The sequence below is a fragment of the Lates calcarifer genome, linkage group LG4 (genome assembly GCF_001640805.2).
Source record: "Lates calcarifer isolate ASB-BC8 linkage group LG4, TLL_Latcal_v3, whole genome shotgun sequence".
Classification (NCBI taxonomy): domain Eukaryota; kingdom Metazoa; phylum Chordata; class Actinopteri; family Centropomidae; genus Lates; species Lates calcarifer.
In genome coordinates, this window is record NC_066836.1 from 579,260 (window position 1) to 601,490 (window position 22,231).

Below are 22,231 nucleotides of genomic sequence, written 5' to 3' on the forward strand. Positions count from 1 at the left end.
TAATCTAACTGGTAGACACTTTTCAGTTAGTGTAAGTGATTCTTTGTTTTCCTCAGCTTCTATCCACCACAGTGTCCTCCAGGGCTCAATTTCAGGTCCCATCCCTTTCTCCTTTTACATGCTCTCTCTGGGCAACATCATACAAAATCATAACATTAAGTTCAATTTCTACACTGGTGACTTGCAGATTTATCTTCCAGATAAATCCAATAATAAAACTGGTCTATAAACCTGAATAGTTGCTTAGTAGACTTTAAAAGTTCTGACAACTCTCTCCAGTTTAATGACAAATCTGAAGTAATTCTCATTGCTCCCACCCATGACAGGGCTCATAAACAGTTGAAAAACATCACACTTCAATAAATTCTGCCACCAGTCTGTGAACCAGGAAGAAGTGTAACAGAGAGAAGTGAAAATACAGATCTAAGAGGAGACAGAGAGATTCAGGGAGGAGCTGAGCTGTTACTGAACTATAGAAGAGAGAGGAACTTCCATATTCAGTTCAATACACAAACATTACCTTTATTCAACATGCTGTCATTAGACTATTATGGACTGTCTCTGCTGTTTCTCACTACTCTAACAGGTATTTTATGATCTATATTTTTTCTCAAAGTTCAATTAATATAATTCCAATATTTCATTAATGTGATTTAGGGCTTTCTTTTTTAACACAGTAATAACAGTTCTCTCTTCCTTCAGGTGTCAGATGTCATGAACTGACTCCAGTTGAGAAAGAAGAGTTCAGGTTTGAAGGCAGCTCTGTTACTCTGTCCTACAAATACTCCAAAAAAGGTGCTGCTTATACTGATTATTTCTTCTGGTATCGACAATATCCAGGAAAACCACCAGAGTACCTCATCTCTCATCAGGAGTCTGGAGAATTACTATCAGCTCCAGTCTCTGGACTGTCTGTTAAAGTGAGTGAGGATAAAACCCGAATGTATCTGCAGATCTCCTCTGCTGCAGTGACAGACTCTGCTGTGTACTACTGTGCTCTGCAGCCCACAGTGACAGGAAACACCACAACTCTGTACAAAAACCTTTGGAGCAAAGACAACACAATACTCCACAACATCCACTAGAGGGAATCACACACTGTTAAACTTCAACACCCACTGAAGTCCAACTCAACCAATGAGATTATTTCTGTCTCCAGAGCAGAAATGTTTGAGGAACTAAAAACACAATCAGCTTGATGTTGAGGAGAAGGGCTGTGCAGCAGAGAGGCTCTTTAGTTTTTTCATTCTACTGCAATGGAAGAACATTGTTCATCTGCTGTCCATTTGGCTTCACCAACTCCAAAGACATGTTGCTTTACCTCTTTTTGTTTTTATCTCACTTCATAGGTGAGTTTTACAACTAATGAGTGTCTCAGTTAACCTGCTGCATTAACAGTGCATTTGTTCTACATTTCATAACCAGAGTGGAAATTTAGAATTTCCATAATAGAAAATTCAGATGTTGATTTTATATATTTTTTTAAATATCTCAGAATGGTCACATTTGAAAGAAAAAGTCAAGAACCTCTGTTGAGTCTCTTGATGTCAGAATCTCTTGCAGACTAACTGACATGAATAACACTCATTTTGCAGACATGGGTTCCATGAACAGCATAAAGCCAGAAAGTGCTGAAGAAGTTGTTGCAGAGGGAACAAACATCAACCTGACCTGTAAATATGACAGTGATATCTACAATATCCAGTGGTACCGACAATACCAGAGATCCAGACCAGAGTTCCTGCTCTACATCACAGAGGGAGGATTGATTCATCCAATTCTTTCTGATTTCCCAGCTCACATTAACAAAGGAGAGAAACGTGTAGATCTGGAGATCATCTCAGCTAAAGTGACAGACTCTGCTGTGTACTACTGTGCTCTGACGCCCACAGTGACAGGAAACACCACAACTCTGTACAAAAACCTTTGGAGCAAAGACAACACAATATTCCACAACATCCACTAGAGGGAGTCACACACTGTTAAACTTCAGTGGTTTCTTCTGATCCAGTCTAGATTCTTTTCCCTCATCAGAGACAGTTGTGATAAAGAGCTTTAGAAATGAAATTCATTTGATATATGAGTCTCCTCCTACTGACTGCAGAGGTGGCTGCTTGGCAGAGAACTGTTTGATTCCAGCTGTGAACATCAGACCAAACACAACTCACAAAACCACTCACAACTTCTTCATCCTGAACGTCCAGTTTCAACAGTTCTCCTCTGTAAACATGGAAAAACTCACTGTGATTTTCTTCTTTTCAACTCTCGTAGGTACGTATGTTTTACACAAGAAAACCTGAAACTATTCATTTTCATACTTGAAAACACACAATAATCTGTCTTTGTCATGACGTCCTGTACAATCTAGTTGTGATCTCAGCTACAGTTGGGCTGTTTCTGTCAACTAAGTAACACTGTACACTGACATTTTCCACTGTCTTCTCCTCTCAGCCTCATGGACAATGTTAGTCTAATGGCTTCATTTTCTCTACTTTTTCCAGGACTAACAGCTGGAGACTCAATCTATCCTGTAGAAGGTGAAGTCAGTGAAAGAGAAGGACAATCTATCAGACTCAGGTGTGACTATAAGACATCATACAGTGGTTTTTACCTTTACTGGTACAGACATCATTCTGACCTTCAGGCACCTCAGTTTATACTGTATAAAGGAGAAGGAACATGGAAAGGTTATGACCATATTCCTGATAAACGATATAAATCCCAAACAACAGACACATTAACTGAACTGACCATAAACAGTCTAACCCTGGCAGACACAGGTCTCTACTACTGTGCTCTGAGAAACACAGTGATACAAAGTGTAGAAGAGGCTGTACAAAAACCTGAACACAGATATCTGACTACTCTTCAAAGAGGAGGGAAGTGGGATTCAAACCACAGCTTCATATCAGATGGATTCTGCTAATTCCTGTTTTATCATAGTCACTGTGGTTACAGCTGCTAATCAAACACTGTGGGAGGATTCACATGAGCAGCAAATCCACATCAATGACAAACCAACTGGATGATGCTTCAAACTTAACACACAATGAAAACAAATGAATGAACACTGATATACTCACTCAATCCTCATCATACACTGTGGGTCATTAGGCTACACTGAGCTGCCTCCATTCTTCACTGTTCCTGGCAACATGTAGAGCAACACCCCACATACATTAACTAATGAATGAAATCATCAATTGTTTATATTTATATATAAATCAAAATAAAAATTCAGTAGAATCACACTTTAACAGAAACAAACACTGTGAAAAGAAGATTAAGTCACATGTTGAGATATTAAAGGGGCTCTAGTAAGTTTACAGTAGTTAACACTGTTTATCTGATGATGATCCACTACCAACCTTATTGCTCAGCTTTCCTTATAACCATTCTCTGCTGACCATGTAGTTAAAGATATGTAGATCCTCCCAAAGTGTTCCCAGTCTGTATACAGTCAGGTATACAGTCTCTACAGCATGTTCTCAGTCTTACACTGTCCTCTCAAACCATCTCAAGAACCATATAGGCAACTCTTGTGTTACCCCCTGAGTGGTTCACCTCCTATCTAACTGGTAGACCCTTTTCAGTTAGTATAGATGATTCTGTGTTTTCTTCTGCTCCCCCAGGGCTCAATTTTAGGTCACCATCCCTTTCTGCCTTTCCATACTGTCTATGGGTAACATCATACAAAACCTTAACATTAAGTTTCATTCCATCATACCTGTATGCAGCTGGTTTTAATTCCGAGTGTGATTGTTTTATCCTTGGTTTTTACTTCCTTTATTTTATATGATTGTTTCAGTGATTTTGTTGTTTTTACATACATAGTTTAATCTGTCCTGTTTTGTTTGACCTCCTGATTCACTCTGTTCCTTTTATTGGTTTGCTCTGTCTATGTACGTACAAACATGGTAACCCAGTTTATAAAAGTGCTATTTAAATAAAGTTATTATTGTCATTATTATATATTCCATTAATAGAACAGACATCCTTTTATGTTCCCCTTAAATCCTGTAAAACAGGTGAAATCAGATCTTGTTAAGTTGTTAGTTGATGTTAAGGACGAAGCTAATAATGTGGATAAAATATTGAACATTTTCCTTTAATTATCAGTAGAATAAAGTTGTAGAGTGATGTCACTACTTTCATAGTATGAAAGTATAAAACAGGTTCTTGTTAAACTCTGACAAGGTGATCCACCTTTGAGTCATCTCAGCTACCTTTCTGTTATAAAGAAATCACCAAAAACAGACAAAAAACTTCTCACCTAATGCTGGACATAAATACTGCTGACATTCTGTTAACCAACATGCCTGTATCTCTCCATCCTTACCTGACACTCTGCTTCACATCACCTGAGGCATTCAGAGGATGTCTCTGTCCCAGTTAGGGAACAAATGACCCCCCACCCTCCAAACTCAAACTGGACCTCCATGTAAAAAGGTTGTCCAACTGTGTTTTTATCAGCTACAAAATATCACCAATATCACCATTTTAGCCTCCCTACATTGTCTCCTGAACAGGACCAGCTGCTGCACTGGACTGAACTTTGGCAGCAGCTTGAGATCCTGGCAAATGCTGAATTGCATATCTGATAAAATGTTGAAAATGGCTGAAAAAATGCAGAAGAAAAGCAGAAAGAAATTGGAAAATGAAAACTAAAGTAAAATAATGCTGAAGCAATGCTTGAAATGTTGATAAATAGATATTTTTTATGGACATTTGGTCGTGTCAGAACATAGAGATCCTATCAGATTCACCATTCACCAGATACACCATTTATACCTGATGGTCAATGAAAAGCTTTCAACAGTGAAAGATGATTTATATGATGGTGACTGCAGCATCAGAGTCATTTCCAGAGTTGAAGGTAGAGGAAGTGTAACAGAGAGAAGTGAAAATACAGATCTAAGAGGAGACAGAGAGATTCAGGGAGGAGCTGAGCTGTTACTGAACTATAGAAGAGAGAGGAACTTCCATATTCAGCAGAGTTCAATATGCAAACCACAAACATTACCTTTATTCAACATGCTGTCATTAGACTATTATGGACTGTCTCTGCTGGTTCTCACTACTCTAACAGGTATGTTAGATTATACAGCACAAAAGACTTCAGTTCCAATAATGTCTGAATTCTTTATTCAGTCTTTTATATCATGAAATAAAAGCTATTTTTTCTTTCAGGCATCATCTGTGAAGATCTGACTCCAGTCAACAATGAAGAGTTCAGTTTAGAAGGCAGCTCTGTTACTCTGTCCTACACATACCTCAAACTGATAACTGGCAATGAATTCTTCTGGTATCGACAATATCCAGGAAAAAGACCAGAGTTCATCATGTTTCACTCTGCTTCAGGACAAGTACTGAACAGTCCATTCCCTGGACTGAAGATTAAAGTGGAGGAAAAGCAAATCAACATGACCATCTCCTCTGCTGCAGTGACAGACTCTGCTGTGTACTACTGTGCTGTGAGGCCCACAGTGACAGGAAACACCACAACTCTGTACAAAAACCTTTGGAGCAAAGACAACACAATACTCCACAACATCCACTAGAGGGAGTCACACACTGTTAAACTTCAACACCCACTGAAGTCCAATTCAACCAAAGAGATTATTTCTGTCTCCAGAGCAGAAATGTTTGAGGAACTAAAACAATCAGTTTTTGTTATGATTAAAGTGAAAAGCTAATGATAATGAGGTGTTGTAAGATGATGAATTAGTGAATGAAGCAGTGCTTGAAGGAAAACAGAGATATTTTTTAAATACCAGATACCTAGTGGACATAGTACTGAAAACAAAAGTTAAGTTTGGGAAATAAGCTGTTATCAACTTCATTCATATTGTGTATTTTAAGATTAAATGAAGAACCATCAACTCTTAGTGGTCCAAACTGTGCTGAGTGTAAAGTTGTCAGTAGGAGGAATAACAGAGGGCTGTGAATGAGCCCTGTCACTGTGATCAGGCTCCTCCTTCTAATCCACCAACTTAGTGTTGATGAAGACTAAACAGAGAGCTCACAGCCTTCTTTATACTTGCTGTAGCTCACAGTGACTCAACACTGCAGATATGACGCCTCTGTTCATCTCAGTGCTGCTGGCTGCTATGTGCCTTGGTATGAACACAACTCTGTTTCTCTGATATCAATCCAACATTGACATGATTCTTTAACAGCACACTGATACTGTTTGTTGGTGTTTTACAGAATGCAGAGCACAAAAAGACAACGTGCTGCAGCCAACAGGAGATGTGACTGTTACTGAAGGAGAGGCTGGAACTCTTGACTGTCAATATAACAGCAGTTCAACAAATCCATATCTCTACTGGTACAAACAGGATGGAGACCACAGCCCCAAATTCATCCTTCAACGCATTAAACTGGGTGGTGGGAACACAGCAGACGAGTTCAAGGAGAGATTTTCAGCTACTCTGAATTCTGCCTTAAGATCAGTTCCTCTGAAGATCCAGAAGCTTCAGCTGTCTGACTCTGCTGTGTACTACTGTGCTCTGCAGCCCACAGTGACAGGAAACACCACAACTCTGTACAAAAACCTTTGGAGCAAAGACAACACAATACTCCACAACATCCACTAGAGGGAGTCACACACTGTTAAACTCCAATGCTTTCTTCTGATCCAGTCTAGATTCTTTCCCTCATCAGACACAGTTGTGATAAAGAGCTTTAGAAATGAAATTCATTTGATATATGAGTCTCCTCCTACTGACTGCAGAGGTGGCTGCTTGGCAGAGAACTGTTTGATTCCAGCTGTGAACATCAGACCAAACACAACTCACAAAACCACTCACAACTTCTTCATCCTGAACGTCCAGTTTCAACAGTTCTCCTCTGTAAACATGGAAAAACTCACTGTGATTTTCTTCTTTTCAATTCTCGTAGGTACGTATGTTTTACACAAGAAAAGCTGAAACTATTCATTTTCATACTTGAAAACACACAATAATCTGTCTTTGTCATGACGTCACAGCGTCTCGAGATAACTTCTGTTGTGAATTGGCGCTATATAAATAAAATTTGACTTGACTTGACTTGACGTCCTGTACAATCTAGTTGTGATCTCAGCTACAGTTGAGCTGTTTCTGTCCACAGAGTAACACTGTACACTGACATTTTCCACTGTCTTCTCCTCTCAGCCTCATGGACAATGTTAGTCTAATGGCTACATTTTCTCTACTTTTTCCAGGACTAACAGCTGGAAACTCAATCTCTCCTGTAGAAGGTGAAGTCAGTGGAACAGAAGGACAATCTGTCAAACTCAGGTGTGACTATAAGACATCAGCACGTGGTGTCCTACTTTACTGGTACAGACATCATTCTGACCTTCAGGCACCTCAGTTTATACTTGGAAAGGGAGCAAAAGGCAGCAGATATGACTATAATCCCAATACAAATCGATATAAATCCCAAACAACAGATACATCAACTGAACTGACCATAAACAGACTAACCCTGGCAGACACAGGTCTCTACTACTGTGCTCTGAGAAACACAGTGATACAAAGTGTAGAAGAGGCTGTACAAAAACCTGAACACAGATATCTGACTACTCTTCAAAGAGGAGGGAAGTGGGATTCAAACCACAGCTTCATATCAGATAGATTCTGCTAATTCCTGTTTTATCAGAGTCACTGTGGTTACAGCTGCTAATCAAACACTGTGGGAGGATTCACATGAGCAGCAAATCCACATCAATGACAAACCAACTGGATGATGCTTCAAACAGAACAATATTTTATGGAAAACAAGATGAATAAAATACAAAGGTCACAGGACAATAACAAGTTTTTTCTTGAACTGTAATAGCACTTGTTGTTTGTAGACATGATGTGTCTCTTTGTCTCCACTGTTTCTTATTCCATCTCTTGTCTCCTTGTCTCTGCACTTGAAGATGGCAGACAGTGAAACTCTGCTGACCACACTGAGTTCCATTATTGAACCATGACAGTAAGACACAGCTGTGGCACCAAACAGACAGAGGTAATAATCAGAGAGAACAGTTCATGTTCATCAACACACAGCTGCTGTGTGGAGTTTTACACAGAAAACAACAGAGACAGATGTTCACATCTTAAACCACCAGAGACAATGCTCTGAGAAACATTTGAAACTTCTGAATGTGTAGAGATTCATTCAGGTGAGTTTTCAGCAGATTCCTCCTTCAGTCTGAGCTTCTCTGATGATGATGATGATGATGATGATGACTGCAGCATCACTGTCATTTCTAAAGCTTCCATCAGCCTGATTGGAAACAGAGCACAGCAAGAGGAGGAGCTACACAACTGAATATGAAAGGCTTCATTTTGGAACTGAAGAGCTGCTGTGTTCTCTCTATTCTTCATTCAGGACAAGTCAAATGATGCTACTGCTTTTAGTTTGGATGATGATAGTCTCCTTTCATACTGGTAAGTACTCAACAGACGTATCAAAGTGGAACAGGTGATAAGTCATGTGACTTTATTTTCATGGAGTTTACTTTTCATCAACTAAACTTCAACACAGAGGTACACAGTTTAAATATATCTTTGTTCTTTTCAGGATCCTCTGAGGATTTAGTGAAACCATCTAAAGATGTAATGATGGCTTTAGAAGGAGACACTGTGACTCTCTCCTGCAGCTATTCTCAGTCTGTACAAAGCCTCTACTGGTATCAACAGAAGTTCAGTTCATCTCCACAGCTTCTCATCACAGATTATTCAGAAACAATACCAAGACTATCTTTAAAACATGACAAGGAAACAATGGAGTTTCACCTACAGATCTCCTCTGCTGCAGTGACAGACTCTGCTGTGTACTACTGTGCTGTGAAGCCCACAGTGACAGGAAACACCACAACTCTGTACAAAAACCTTTGGAGCAAAGACAACACAATACTCCACAACATCCACCAGAGGGAGTCACACACTGTTAAGCTTCAGTGCTTTCTTCTGATCCAGTCTAGATTCTTTTCCCTCATCAGACACAGTTGTGATAAAGAGCTTTAGAAATGAAATTCATTTGATATATGAGTCTCCTCCTACTGACTGCAGAGGTGGCTGCTTGGCAGAGAACTGTTTGATTCCAGCTGTGAACATCAGACCAAACACAACTCACAAAACCACTCACAACTTCTTCATCCTGAACGTCCAGTTTCAACAGTTCTCCTCTGTAAACATGGAAAAACTCACTGTGATTTTCTTCTTTTCAACTCTTGTAGGTACGTATGTTTTACACAAGAAAAGCTGAAACTATTCATTTTCATACTTGATAACACACAATAATCTGTCTTTGTCATGACGTCCTGTACAATCTAGTTGTGATCTCAGCTACAGTTGAGCTGTTTCTGTCCACAGAGTAACACTGTACACTGACATTTTCCACTGTCTTCTCCTCTCAGCCTCATGGACAATGTTAGTCTAATGGCTACATTTTCTCTACTTTTTCCAGGACTAACAGCTGGAAACTCAATCTCTCCTGTAGAAGGTGAAGTCAGTGGAACAGAAGGACAATCTGTCAAACTCAGGTGTGACTATAAGACATCAGCACGTGGTGTCCTACTTTACTGGTACAGACATCATTCTGACCTTCAGGCACCTCAGTTTATACTTGGAAAGGGAGCAAAAGGCAGCAGATATGACTATAATCCCAATACAAATCGATATAAATCCCAAACAACAGATACATCAACTGAACTGACCATAAACAGACTAACCCTGGCAGACACAGGTCTCTACTACTGTGCTCTGAGAAACACAGTGATACAAAGTGTAGAAGAGGCTGTACAAAAACCTGAACACAGATATCTGACTACTCTTCAAAGAGGAGGGAAGTGGGATTCAAACCACAGCTTCATATCAGATAGATTCTGCTAATTCCTGTTTTATCAGAGTCACTGTGGTTACAGCTGCTAATCAAACACTGTGGGAGGATTCACATGAGCAGCAAATCCACATCAATGACAAACCAACTGGATGATGCTTCAAACAGAACAATATTTTATGGAAAACAAGATGAATAAAATACAAAGGTCACAGGACAATAACAAGTTTTTTCTTGAACTGTAATAGCACTTGTTGTTTGTAGACATGATGTGTCTCTTTGTCTCCACTGTTTCTTATTCCATCTCTTGTCTCCTTGTCTCTGCACTTGAAGATGGCAGACAGTGAAACTCTGCTGACCACACTGAGTTACATTATTGAACCATGACAGTAAGACACAGCTGTGGCACCAAACAGACAGAGGTAATAATCAGAGAGAACAGTTCATGTTCATCAACACACAGCTGCTGTGTGGAGTTTTACACAGAAAACAACAGAGACAGATGTTCACATCTTAAACCACCAGAGACAATGCTCTGAGAAACATTTGAAACTTCTGAATGTGTAGAGATTCATTCAGGTGAGTTTTCAGCAGATTCCTCCTTCAGTCTGAGCTTCTCTGATGATGATGATGATGATGATGATGACTGCAGCATCACTGTCATTTCTAAAGCTTCCATCAGCCTGATTGGAAACAGAGCACAGCAAGAGGAGGAGCTACACAACTGAATATGAAAGGCTTCATTTTGGAACTGAAGAGCTGCTGTGTTCTCTCTATTCTTCATTCAGGACAAGTCAAATGATGCTACTGCTTTTAGTTTGGATGATGATAGTCTCCTTTCATACTGGTAAGTACTCAACAGACGTATCAAAGTGGAACAGGTGATAAGTCATGTGACTTTATTTTCATGGAGTTTACTTTTCATCAACTAAACTTCAACACACAGGTACACAGTTTAAATATATCTTTGTTCTTTTCAGGATCCTCTGAGGATTTAGTGAAACCATCTAAAGATGTAATGATGGCTTTAGAAGGAGACACTGTGACTCTCTCCTGCAGCTATTCTCAGTCTGTACAAAGCCTCTACTGGTATCAACAGAAGTTCAGTTCATCTCCACAGCTTCTCATCACAGATTATTCAGAAACAATACCAAGACTATCTTTAAAACATGACAAGGAAACAATGGAGTTTCACCTACAGATCTCCTCTGCTGCAGTGACAGACTCTGCTGTGTACTACTGTGCTGTGAAGCCCACAGTGACAGGAAACACCACAACTCTGTACAAAAACCTTTGGAGCAAAGACAACACAATACTCCACAACATCCACCAGAGGGAGTCACACACTGTTAAGCTTCAGTGCTTTCTTCTGATCCAGTCTAGATTCTTTTCCCTCATCAGACACAGTTGTGATAAAGAGCTTTAGAAATGAAATTCATTTGATATATGAGTCTCCTCCTACTGACTGCAGAGGTGGCTGCTTGGCAGAGAACTGTTTGATTCCAGCTGTGAACATCAGACCAAACACAACTCACAAAACCACTCACAACTTCTTCATCCTGAACGTCCAGTTTCAACAGTTCTCCTCTGTAAACATGGAAAAACTCACTGTGATTTTCTTCTTTTCAACTCTTGTAGGTACGTATGTTTTACACAAGAAAAGCTGAAACTATTCATTTTCATACTTGATAACACACAATAATCTGTCTTTGTCATGACGTCCTGTACAATCTAGTTGTGATCTCAGCTACAGTTGAGCTGTTTCTGTCCACAGAGTAACACTGTACACTGACATTTTCCACTGTCTTCTCCTCTCAGCCTCATGGACAATGTTAGTCTAATGGCTTCATTTTCTCTACTTTTTCCAGGACTAACAGCTGGAGACTCAATCTATCCTCAAAGAGGTGAAGTCAGTGGAACAGAAGGACAATCTGTCACACTCAGATGTACATATGAGACAACAGCAAGTGCTGTTGACCTTTACTGGTACAGACATCATTCTGACATTCAGGCACCTCAGTTTATACTGTATAAAGGAGAAGGAACATGGAAAGGTTATGACCATATTCCTGATAAACGATATAAATCCCAAACAACAGACACATTAACTGAACTGACCATAAACAGACTAACCCTGGCAGACACAGGTCTCTACTACTGTGCTCTGAGAAACACAGTGATACAAAGTGTAGAAGAGGCTGTACAAAAACCTGAACACAGATATCTGACTACTCTTCATATCAGATGGATTCTGCTAATTCCTGTTTTATCAGAGTCACTGTGGTTACAGCTGCTAATCAAACACTGTGGGAGGATTCACATGAGCAGCAAATCCACATCAATGACAAACCAACTGGATGATGCTTCAAACTTAACACACAATGAAAACAAATGAATGAACACTGATATACTCAGTCAATCCTCATCATACACTGTGGGTCATTAGGCTACACTGAGCTGCCTCCATTCTTCACTGTTCCTGGCAACATGTAGAGCAACACCCCACATACATTAACTAATGAATGAAATCATCAGTTGTTTATATTTTCACTGAAATCAAAATAAAAATTCAGTAGAATCACACTTTAACAGAAGCAAACACTGTGAAAAGAAGATTAAGTCACATGTTGAGATATTAAAGGGGCTCTAGTAAGTTTACAGTAGTTAACACTGTTTATCTGATGATGATCCACTACCAACCTTATTGCTCAGCTTTCCTTATAACCATTCTCTGCTGACCATGTAGTTAAAGATATGTAGATCCTCCCAAAGTGTTCCCAGTCTGTATACAGTCAGGTATACAGTCTCTACAGCATGTTCTCAGTCTTACACTGTCCTCTCAAACCATCTCAAGAACCATATAGGCAACTCTTGTGTTACCCCCTGAGTGGTTTACCTCCTATCTAACTGGTAGACCCTTTTCAGTTAGTATAGATGATTCTGTGTTTTCTTCTGCTCCCCCAGGGCTCAATTTTAGGTCACCATCCCTTTCTGCCTTTCCATACTGTCTATGGGTAACATCATACAAAACCTTAACATTAAGTTTCATTCCATCATACCTGTATGCAGCTGGTTTTAATTCCGAGTGTGATTGTTTTATCCTTGGTTTTTACTTCCTTTATTTTATATGATTGTTTCAGTGATTTTGTTGTTTTTACATACATAGTTTAATCTGTCCTGTTTTGTTTGACCTCCTGATTCACTCTGTTCCTTTTATTGGTTTGCTCTGTCTATGTACGTACAACATGGTAACCCAGTTTATAAAAGTGCTATTTAAATAAAGTTATTATTGTCATTATTATATATTCCATTAATAGAACAGACATCCTTTTATGTTCCCCTTAAATCCTGTAAAACAGGTGAAATCAGATCTTGTTAAGTTGTTAGTTGATGTTAAGGACGAAGCTCATAATGTGGATAAAATATTGAACATTTTCCTTTAATTATCAGTAGAATAAAGTTGTACAGGGATGTCTCTACTTTCATAGTATGAAAGTATAAAACAGGTTCTTGCTAAACTCTGACAAGGTGATCCACCTTTGAGTCATCTCAGCTACCTTTCTGTTATAAAGAAATCACCAAAAACAGACAAAAAACTTCTCACCTAATGCTGGACATAAATACTGCTGACATTCTGTTAACCAACATGCCTGTATCTCTCCATCCTTACCTGACACTCTGCTTCACATCACCTGAGGCATTCAGAGGATGTCTCTGTCCCAGTTAGGGAACAAATGACCCCCCACCCTCCAAACTCAAACTGGACTTCCATGTAAAAAGGTTGTCCAACTGTGTTTTTATCAGCTACAAAATATCACCAATATCACCATTTTAGCCTCCCTACATTGTCTCCTGAACAGGATCAGCTGCTGCACTGGACTGAACTTTGGCAGCAGCTTGAGATCCTTGCAAATGCTGAATTGCATATCTGATAAAATGTTGAAAATGGCTGAAAAAATGCAGAAGAAAAGCAGAAAGAAATTGGAAAATGAAAACTAAAGTAAAATAATGCTGAAGCAATGCTTGAAATGTTGAAAAATAGATATTTTTTATGGACATTTGGTCGTGTCAGAACATAGAGATCCTATCAGATTCACCATTCACCAGATACACCATTTATACTTGATGGTCAATGAAAAGCTTTCAACAGTGAAAGATGATTTATATGATGGCGACTGCAGCATCAGAGTCATTTCCAGAGTTGAAGGTAGAGGAAGTGTAACAGAGAGAAGTGAAAATACAGATCTAAGAGGAGACGGAGAGATTCAGGGAGGAGCTGAGCTGTTACTGAACTATAGAAGAGAGAGGAACTTCCATATTTAGCAGAGTTCAATACACAAACCACAAACATTACCTTTATTCAACATGCTGTCATTAGACTATTATGGACTGTCTCTGCTGATTCTCACTACTCTGACAGGTATGTTAGATTATACAGCACAAAAGACTTCAGTTCCAATAATGTCTGAATTGTTTATTCAGTCTTTTATATCATGAAATAAAAGCTATTTTTTCTTTCAGGCATCAACTGTGAAGATCTGACTCCAGTCAACAATGAAGAGTTCAGTTTAGAAGGCAGCTCTGTTACCCTGTCCTACACATACCTCAAACTGATAACTGGCAATGAATTCTTCTGGTATCGACAATATCCAGGAAAAAGACCAGAGTTCCTCATGTATCACTCTACTTCAGGACAAGTACTGAACAGTCCATTCCCTGGACTGAAGATTAAAGTGGAGGAAAAGCAAATCAACATGACCATCTCCTCTGCTGCAGTGACAGACTCTGCTGTGTACTACTGTGCTGTGAGGCCCACAGTGACAGGAAACACCACAACTCTGTACAAAAACCTTTGGAGCAAAGACAACACAATACTCCACAACATCCACTAGAGGGAGTCACACACTGTTAAACTTCAATGGGTTCTTATGATCCAGTCTAGATTCTTTTTGGTGTTGATAACAGAATATGAATCCATAAAGATAAAAATCAGACTGACAGAGTGAGTGTTATTTCATAAAACACAAATTTTGATGAGAATGAGGTGGTGTGGTATATTATTCATAACTGCATGTAACAGTTTGAGTCTGAGATCTAACAGAGCTTAAATTCAACTATGTAAGATGAATATTTTTGTGAGATACATTTTCACAACTGCCCAAATGTAAAACAATTGCAATTTATTGAAAAAATAAAGTAATCATATGTAGGTTTAGACAATTTACATGCTCCATCCTTCCATTTTCTGCCCAGATGCTCCCTCTCTCCAACATTTTCCAGGTCTTCCTGGGGGATCCTCCCAAGGTGTTCCCAGTATGGATCAGGTATACAATCTCTACAGCATGTTCTCAGTCTTACACTGTCCTCTCAAACCATCTTGAGAACCATAATGGCAACTCTGGTGTTGCCCCTCACTGGTTTACGTCCTAGCTAACTGGTACACATCTTTCAGTTTGTATAAGTCATTCTGTGTCTTCCACAGCTCCTATCCAATATGGCGTCTCCCTAGGGCTCAGTTTTAGGTCCCAGCTTTTTCCTTTTTCCTTTTAAAAACTCCTCCTGGCAACATCATATGAAACCATAACATTCAGTTCTATTTCTATGCAGATGACTCACCAATCTATCTTCCAATTAAATCCAATGATAAAACAGGTCTACAAACCCTGCATAATTGATTAGCAGACTTTAAAAGATGGATACCTAACAACTGTCTCCAGTTTAATGACAAATCTGAGATCATTCTCATTGGTCCCACCAATGACAGGGATCAGATTGAGAATGACCTCCTTAGTGCTTTGAACTTAAGAATCTCTGGCAGATATCTTGGTGTTAGATTTGACTCTGATTGTAAACTGGACCTCCGTTTTATCAGCCACAAAATATCACCAATATCACCATTTTAGCCTCCCTACATTGTCTCCTGAACAGGATCAGTTGCTGCACTGGACTGAACTTTGGCAGCAACTTGAGAGCCTTGCAAATGCTGAATTGCATATCTGATAAAATGTTGAAAATGGCTGAAAAAATGCAGAAGAAAAGCAGAAAGAAATTGGAAAATGAAAACTAAAGTAAAATGCTGAAGCAGATTCTATCAGATTGGCTTTCTTCTAATTAATAAAAGTGTACGACATCCTCGTCCTTCTACACCATTTGATTTGGGATTTGTTGGGTCTCTCTCTGTAAATACCTATTAAAGAGTACGGTCTAGACCTGCTCTATATGAAAAGTGCCTTGAGATGACTGTTGTTGTGATATGGCGCTATATAAATAAAATTGAATTGAAAAATTGAATTGAATTATACTTGATGTTCAATGAAAAGCTTTCAACAGTGAAAGATTATTTATATGATGGTGACAGCAGCAGCAGAGTCATTTCCAGAGTTGAAGGTAGAGGAAGTGTAACAGAGAGAAGCGAAAATACAGATCTAAGAGGAGACAGAGAGATTCAGGGAGGAGCGGAGCTGTTACTGAACTATAGAAGAGAGAGGAACTTCCATATTCAGCAGAGTCCAATACACAAACCACAAACATTACCTTTATTCAACATGTTGTCATTAGATTATTATGGACTGTCTCTGCTGGTTCTCACTACTCTGACAGGTATGTTAGATTATACAGCACAAAAGACTTCAGTCCCAATAATGTCTGAATTGTTCTTTCAGTGTTTTTTTATCATGAAATAACAGCGATCTTCTTCTTCAGGCATCAACTGTGAAGAACTGACTCCAGTCAACAATGAAGAGTTTAGTTCAGAAGGCAGCTCTGTTACTCTGTCCTACACATACCCCACACTGACATCAACTAATTATTTCTTCTGGTATCGACAATATCCAGGAAAAAGACCAGAGTTCCTCATCTCTCACTCTGCTTCAGGACAAGTACTGAACAGTCCATTCCCTGGACTGAAGATTAAAGTGGAGGAAAAGCAAATCAACATGACCATCTCCTCTGCTGCAGTGACAGACTCTGCTGTGTACTACTGTGCTGTGAGGCCCACAGTGACAGGAAACACCACAACTCTGTACAAAAACACAAGCTGACACACTGACAAGCTGCTGGAAGCCTTTTTTCCACACTCTTCAACTCAGCTTTTTACCTCCACTAGGGGGCCACATTATCAAGTAGGCGGTGCACTACTTGTGCACTGTGTTCAACCATTCTGTCAATAATAACTGCTGCTGTGAAAAGAACAATTCTCAGACTGAATGTTGAACATCAGCCAGTTTCTCGTGTCAAAAGCAAAGCAAAGAATGCAAAGATGAGAATAACAGAGGTTTATGTTTTTGGGCTTAAAGCTGTAAAATCTATTGAGGTGTGGTTTTGGTGTTGATAACATACAGTGATATGAGAGGAGGGACAGGTTGAGGGAGGAGCAACACTGTCAAAGAGCAGAACACAAAACAACTCCCACTGTCAGATGCATTCAATATCTAAACCATACATAACACACATACTGTCTGAAAGATGCTGTCACTGCATTACTGTGGAATGTTTCCTTTGTTTCTCATCATAATAAAAGGTAGGTTAAAGCAGGAATAATAAATGCCTTTAGAGGATCTGTTTGCTAGAAACCACTGGAACAGGCAATCAGAGTTTAACATGGTCTTTAACAACATTTATCTGTTTCTTTAGGTGTCAGCTGTCAACAACTGACTCCAGACAAGGATGAAGAGTTCAGTTTAGAAGGCAGCTCTGTTACTCTGTCCTACACATACTCCAAACAAGCTACTAGTCAAGATTATTTCTTCTGGTATCGACAATATCCAGGAAAAAGACCAGAGTTCATCATCTCTCACTCTGCTTCAGGACAAGTAGGAACTACTTCAATCACTGGACTGAAGATTAAAGTCGATCAAAAGCAAATCAACATGACCACTTCCTCTGCTGCAGTGACAGACTCTGCTGTGTACTACTGTGCTGTGAGGCCCACAGTGACAGGAAACACCACAACTCTGTACAAAAACACAAGCTGACACACTGACAAGCTGCTGGAAGCCTTTTTTCCACACTCTTCAACTCAGCTTTTTACCTCCACTAGAGGGCCACATTATCAAGTAGGCGGTGCACTACTTGTGCACTGTGTTCAACCATTCTGTCAATAATAACTGCTGCTGTGAAGAGAACAATTCTCAGACTGAATGTTGAACATCAGCCAGTTTCTCCTCTGGATTTAAACCTTGTTGTAGACATGGAACATTGGCTGTGGATTATTCTTGCTGCTCTTTTCTTTGGTAAGATACAAAGCACAACATGTTTCCTCTTCAAACACTTGAACATATTACTGAGCTATACAGTAAGTGCTTTTCATCTTTATTCTACAGAAAATCAGAGCACATCATTTCTGCTGACATTTGTTACCTTGTAAAACACTTTCTATGGTTCAAACTGACAATGATCAGTGAAAATCACATCTATTCGACATGTCTGTGTGTCTGACTCTCTGGCTAGGTAACTCTTTAAACCTACTGATTGTTCTCCTTTAATCAATCATCTTTATTGATTCATCTCTTCCTCTGCATGTTCTGTTCTTCCCCAGAGTGTAAAGGCCAAGACACAGTGACCCAGCCAACAGGAGACGTCACTGCTGCTGAAGGAGACACAGTTACACTCAACTGTACATTTGAGACAACTGACCCAAGTCCATCTTTGTACTGGTACAAACAAGGAGTCAATGATTCTCCAAAGTACTTGGTGAAGTGTTTCTCAAAAACAGTTGACCATTCTCCAGAGATCCAGAAAGACAGATTTCATGCTGAAATCATTGAGAAGTCAGTTCCTCTGAAGATCCAGAAGCTTCAGCTGTCTGACTCTGCTGTGTACTACTGTGCTCTGCAGCCCACAGTGACAGGAAACACCACAACTCTGTACAAAAACCTTTGGAGCAAAGACAACACAATACTCCACAACATCCACTAGAGGGAGTCACACACTGTTAAACTTCAATGGTTTCTTCTCATCCAGTCGACAGTAACTTCACTTTCAGACAGGATTGTCATGAAAAGCTTTAGAAACTAGTCACAGCACAAAACGGTAACCATGGAAACAGCACTAGTCAAAACTGTGAAGGACTGATGTATAAACACAGACTTTAATAAATGATCTGTTCTTGTTCTTGCTCCTGGATCTCAGTGTCTTTGATACTGCTGACCATGATATTTTAATGGAAAGGCTAAATAAATGGGTTAACCTATCTGGCCTGGTTCTAATATGATTGAGAGCCTACCTACAGGACAGTCAGTTCTTTGTGTCCATTGGAGACTTTGCCTCAGATAGAGTGGGTATTATGTGTGGAGTACCCCAAGGTTTGATTCTTGGAACACGGCTATTTATTTAAATGATGATAATTATGCAGATTATTCAGACAGTAAATATCCCTGTCTCCTGATGACCTCGATCTCATACATCCCCTGACTCAGTGTAGTGATGATATTAATCAGTGGACGCAACTGAACAAAGATTAAACGAAAATACTCAGTTCAGCTTTCTACCATCTGAAAAGACTGTGGCTAAGTTGTTTCCCAGAAGCACACATCTTCTGGAAGCACAAATAATTTCAACGACTTCAACACTGGTGGTTCAAAACTAGCATGAAGTGATTACCTGGCCCCGCCCACTGAAGTCCAACTCAACCAATGAGATTATTTCTGTCTCCAGCACAGAAATGTTTGAGGAACTAAAAGCACAATCAGCTTGATGTTGAGGAGAAGGGCTGTGCAGCAGAGAGGCTCTTTAGTTTTTTCATTCTACTGCAGTGGAAGAACATTGTTCATCTGCTGTCTGTTTGGCTTCAACAACTCCAAAGACATGTTGCTTTACCTCTTTTTGTTTTTATCTCACTTCATAGGTGAGTTTTACAACTAACGAGTGTCTCAGTTAACCTGCTGCATTAACAAGTTATTTGAAAAATATCTTTCATGTATCTCAGAATGATCACATATGAAAGAAAAAGTCGGAAACTTCTGTTGAGTCTCTTGATGTCAGAATCTCTTGCAGACTAACTGACATGAATAACACTCATTTTGCAGACATGGGTTCCATGAACAGCATAAAGACACAAAGTGCTGAAGAAGTTGTTGCAGAGGGAACAAACATCAACCTGACCTGTAAATATGACGGTGCTATCTACAATATCCAGTGGTACCGACAATACCAGAGATCCAGACCAGAGTTCGTGCTCTCCATCACAGAGGGAGGATCGATTCATCCAATTCTTTCTGATTTCCCAGCTCACATTAACAAAGGAGAGAAACGTGTAGATCTGGAGATCATCTCAGCTAAAGTGACAGACTCTGCTGTGTACTACTGTGCTCTGCAGCCCACAGTGACAGGAAACACCACAACTCTGTACAAAAACCTTTGGAGCAAAGACAACACAATACTCCACAACATCCACTAGAGGGAGTTACAAACTGTTAAACTTCAGTGGTTTTTTCTGATCCAGTCTAGATTCTTCTCCCTCATCAGACACAGTTGTGATAAAGAGTTTTAGAAATGAAATTCATTTGATATATGAGTCTCCTCCTACTGACTGCAGAGGTGGCTGCTTGGCAGAGAACTGTTTGATTCCAGCTGTGAACATCAGACCAAACACAACTCACAAAACCACTCACAACTTCTTCATCCTGAACGTCCAGTTTCAACAGTTCTCCTCTGTAAACATGGAAAAACTCACTGTGATTTTCTTCTTTTCAAGTCTCGTAGGTACGTATGTTTTACACAAGAAGAGCTGAAACTATTCATTTTCATTCTTGAAAACACACAATAATCTGTCTTTGTCATGACGTCCTGTACAATCTAGTTGTGATCTCAGCTACAGTTGAGCTGTTTCTGTCCACAGAGTAACACTGTACACTGACATTTTCCACTGTCTTCTCCTCTCAGCCTCATGGACAATGTTAGTCTAATGGCTTAATTTTCTCTACTTTTTCCAGGACTAACAGCTGGAAACTCAATCTCTCCTGTAGGAGGTGTAGTTAGTGGAACAGAAGGACAATCTGTCACACTCAGATGTGACTATGAGACATCATACGATCGTTTTTACTTAAACTGGTACAGACATCATTCTGACCTTCAGGCACCTCAGTTTATACTGTATAAAGGAGAAGGAACATGGAAAGGTGTAGACCATATTCCTGACAAACGATATGAATCCCAAACAACAGATAAATCAACTGAACTGACCATAACCAGACTAACCCTGGCAGACACAGGTCTCTACTACTGTGCTCTGAGAAACACAGTGATACAAAGTGTAGAAGAGGCTGTACAAAAACCTGAACACAGATATCTGACTACTCTTCAAAGAGGAGGGAAGTGGGATTCAAACCACAGCTTCATATCAGATGGATTCTGCTAATTCCTGTTTTATCAGAGTCACTGTGGTTACAGCTGCTAATCAAACACTGTGGGAGGATTCACATGAGCAGCAAATCCACATCAATGACAAACCAACTGGATGATGCTTCAAACACCATGAAAACAAAAAGAAAATAAATACATAAATAACTTCAGATTGAACACACTGAGAAATGAACTCTGGATTTATGATCATTTATATGTTCAGACATTAAAATCTACAGCAAACATCCAGTAGAGTCACAGTTCACCAGCTGGAGCAGATTCTAATCTGTCATTTTTAACCCAAAAGAAAAAAGTCAAATATGAAAAGTCTGATTCTGAATGTTCAGTCTTTTCAGTTCAGTCAATTTCTTGAATTAGCACCAAATGAACTGCACTAAACTGGTTTAAGTCCTTTCAGATCAAACTCAGTTTATTCATGTTAACAACAAATCCTCCATGCACACAAAAGTCAGAACAGAGTTCTACAAGGTTCTTTGATTGGACCAATTCTCCTCACCTTATATATGCTTCCTTAAGGAAATGTTATCAAGAAACACTCCATAAACATCAACTGTTATGCAGATGATACTCAACTATACTAGATGAAAGCAATCAGTTAGCCAAACTTCAAACATTCCTTAAGGAAATAAAGACCTAGATGACCTCTACATTTCTGATAATAAACTCAAACAAAACTGAAGCGTTTGTACCAGTAATATGTACCAGGAACATATTTTCTAATGATATAGTTTTGGTAAATGGCATCACCCTGGCCCCCACTTTGGGGTTATCTTTGACAAGGATATGTCCCTCAAGTCCAACATAAAACAAACTTCAAGGACAGCCTTTTTCCACCTGCAGAATAATGCCTAAATGAGGCTCTTCCTGTCTTGAAGGGATGCAGAAAAATCCATGCATTTGTTACTTCTGGACTGGACGACTGACACACTGACAACAACACTGGTAAAAAATTGGTGTTAGCAGTAAGAAAGAAAAGCCATAAGAATAACAGAGGTTTATGTTTTTGGGCTTGAAGCTGTAAAATCTATTAAGGTGTGGTTTTGGTCTTGAT

The 22,231-nt window shown here is 39.4% G+C and overlaps 2 long non-coding RNA genes and 4 gene segments (V, D, J or C); 5 read left to right on the top strand and 1 right to left on the bottom strand.

Annotated features, from left to right (window-relative positions):
* Nucleotides 1–18,935, top strand: part of LOC108884896 (T-cell receptor alpha chain V region CTL-F3-like) — a 29,955-nt gene extending 11,020 nt beyond the window's left edge. The window contains 1 exon segment of the V gene segment in view: nt 18,356–18,935. Within this exon segment, the coding sequence occupies nt 18,356–18,735 (380 nt within the window).
* Nucleotides 1–22,231, bottom strand: part of LOC127142406 (uncharacterized) — a 70,834-nt gene that overhangs the window by 17,014 nt on the left and 31,589 nt on the right. The gene's annotated exons all lie outside the window — the stretch shown is intronic.
* LOC108884900 (T cell receptor alpha variable 38-2/delta variable 8-like) lies at nt 5,865–6,855 on the top strand. The segment is given in 2 exon segments: nt 5,865–6,120; nt 6,211–6,855. Coding segments are annotated over 2 exon segments (435 nt in total).
* LOC108884917 (uncharacterized) lies at nt 7,967–10,938 on the top strand. 3 transcript variants are annotated; one of them, XR_007813134.1, is made up of 3 exons: nt 7,967–8,158; nt 8,252–8,426; nt 10,800–10,938. It is a non-coding gene; the product is annotated as an uncharacterized LOC108884917 (long non-coding RNA). The 3 variants fall into 3 exon arrangements; XR_007813135.1 differs by lacking the exon at nt 8,252–8,426 and adding an exon at nt 10,492–10,666; XR_001961143.2 differs by lacking the exon at nt 10,800–10,938 and adding an exon at nt 8,560–8,698.
* LOC108884888 (T cell receptor alpha variable 3-like) overlaps nt 14,035–22,231 on the top strand; it is a 37,318-nt gene continuing 29,121 nt past the window's right edge. The window contains 1 exon segment of the V gene segment in view: nt 14,035–14,239. Within this exon segment, the coding sequence occupies nt 14,185–14,239 (55 nt within the window).
* On the top strand, nt 16,312–16,915 carry LOC108884902 (T cell receptor alpha variable 26-2-like). The segment is given in 2 exon segments: nt 16,312–16,419; nt 16,522–16,915. Coding segments are annotated over 2 exon segments (393 nt in total).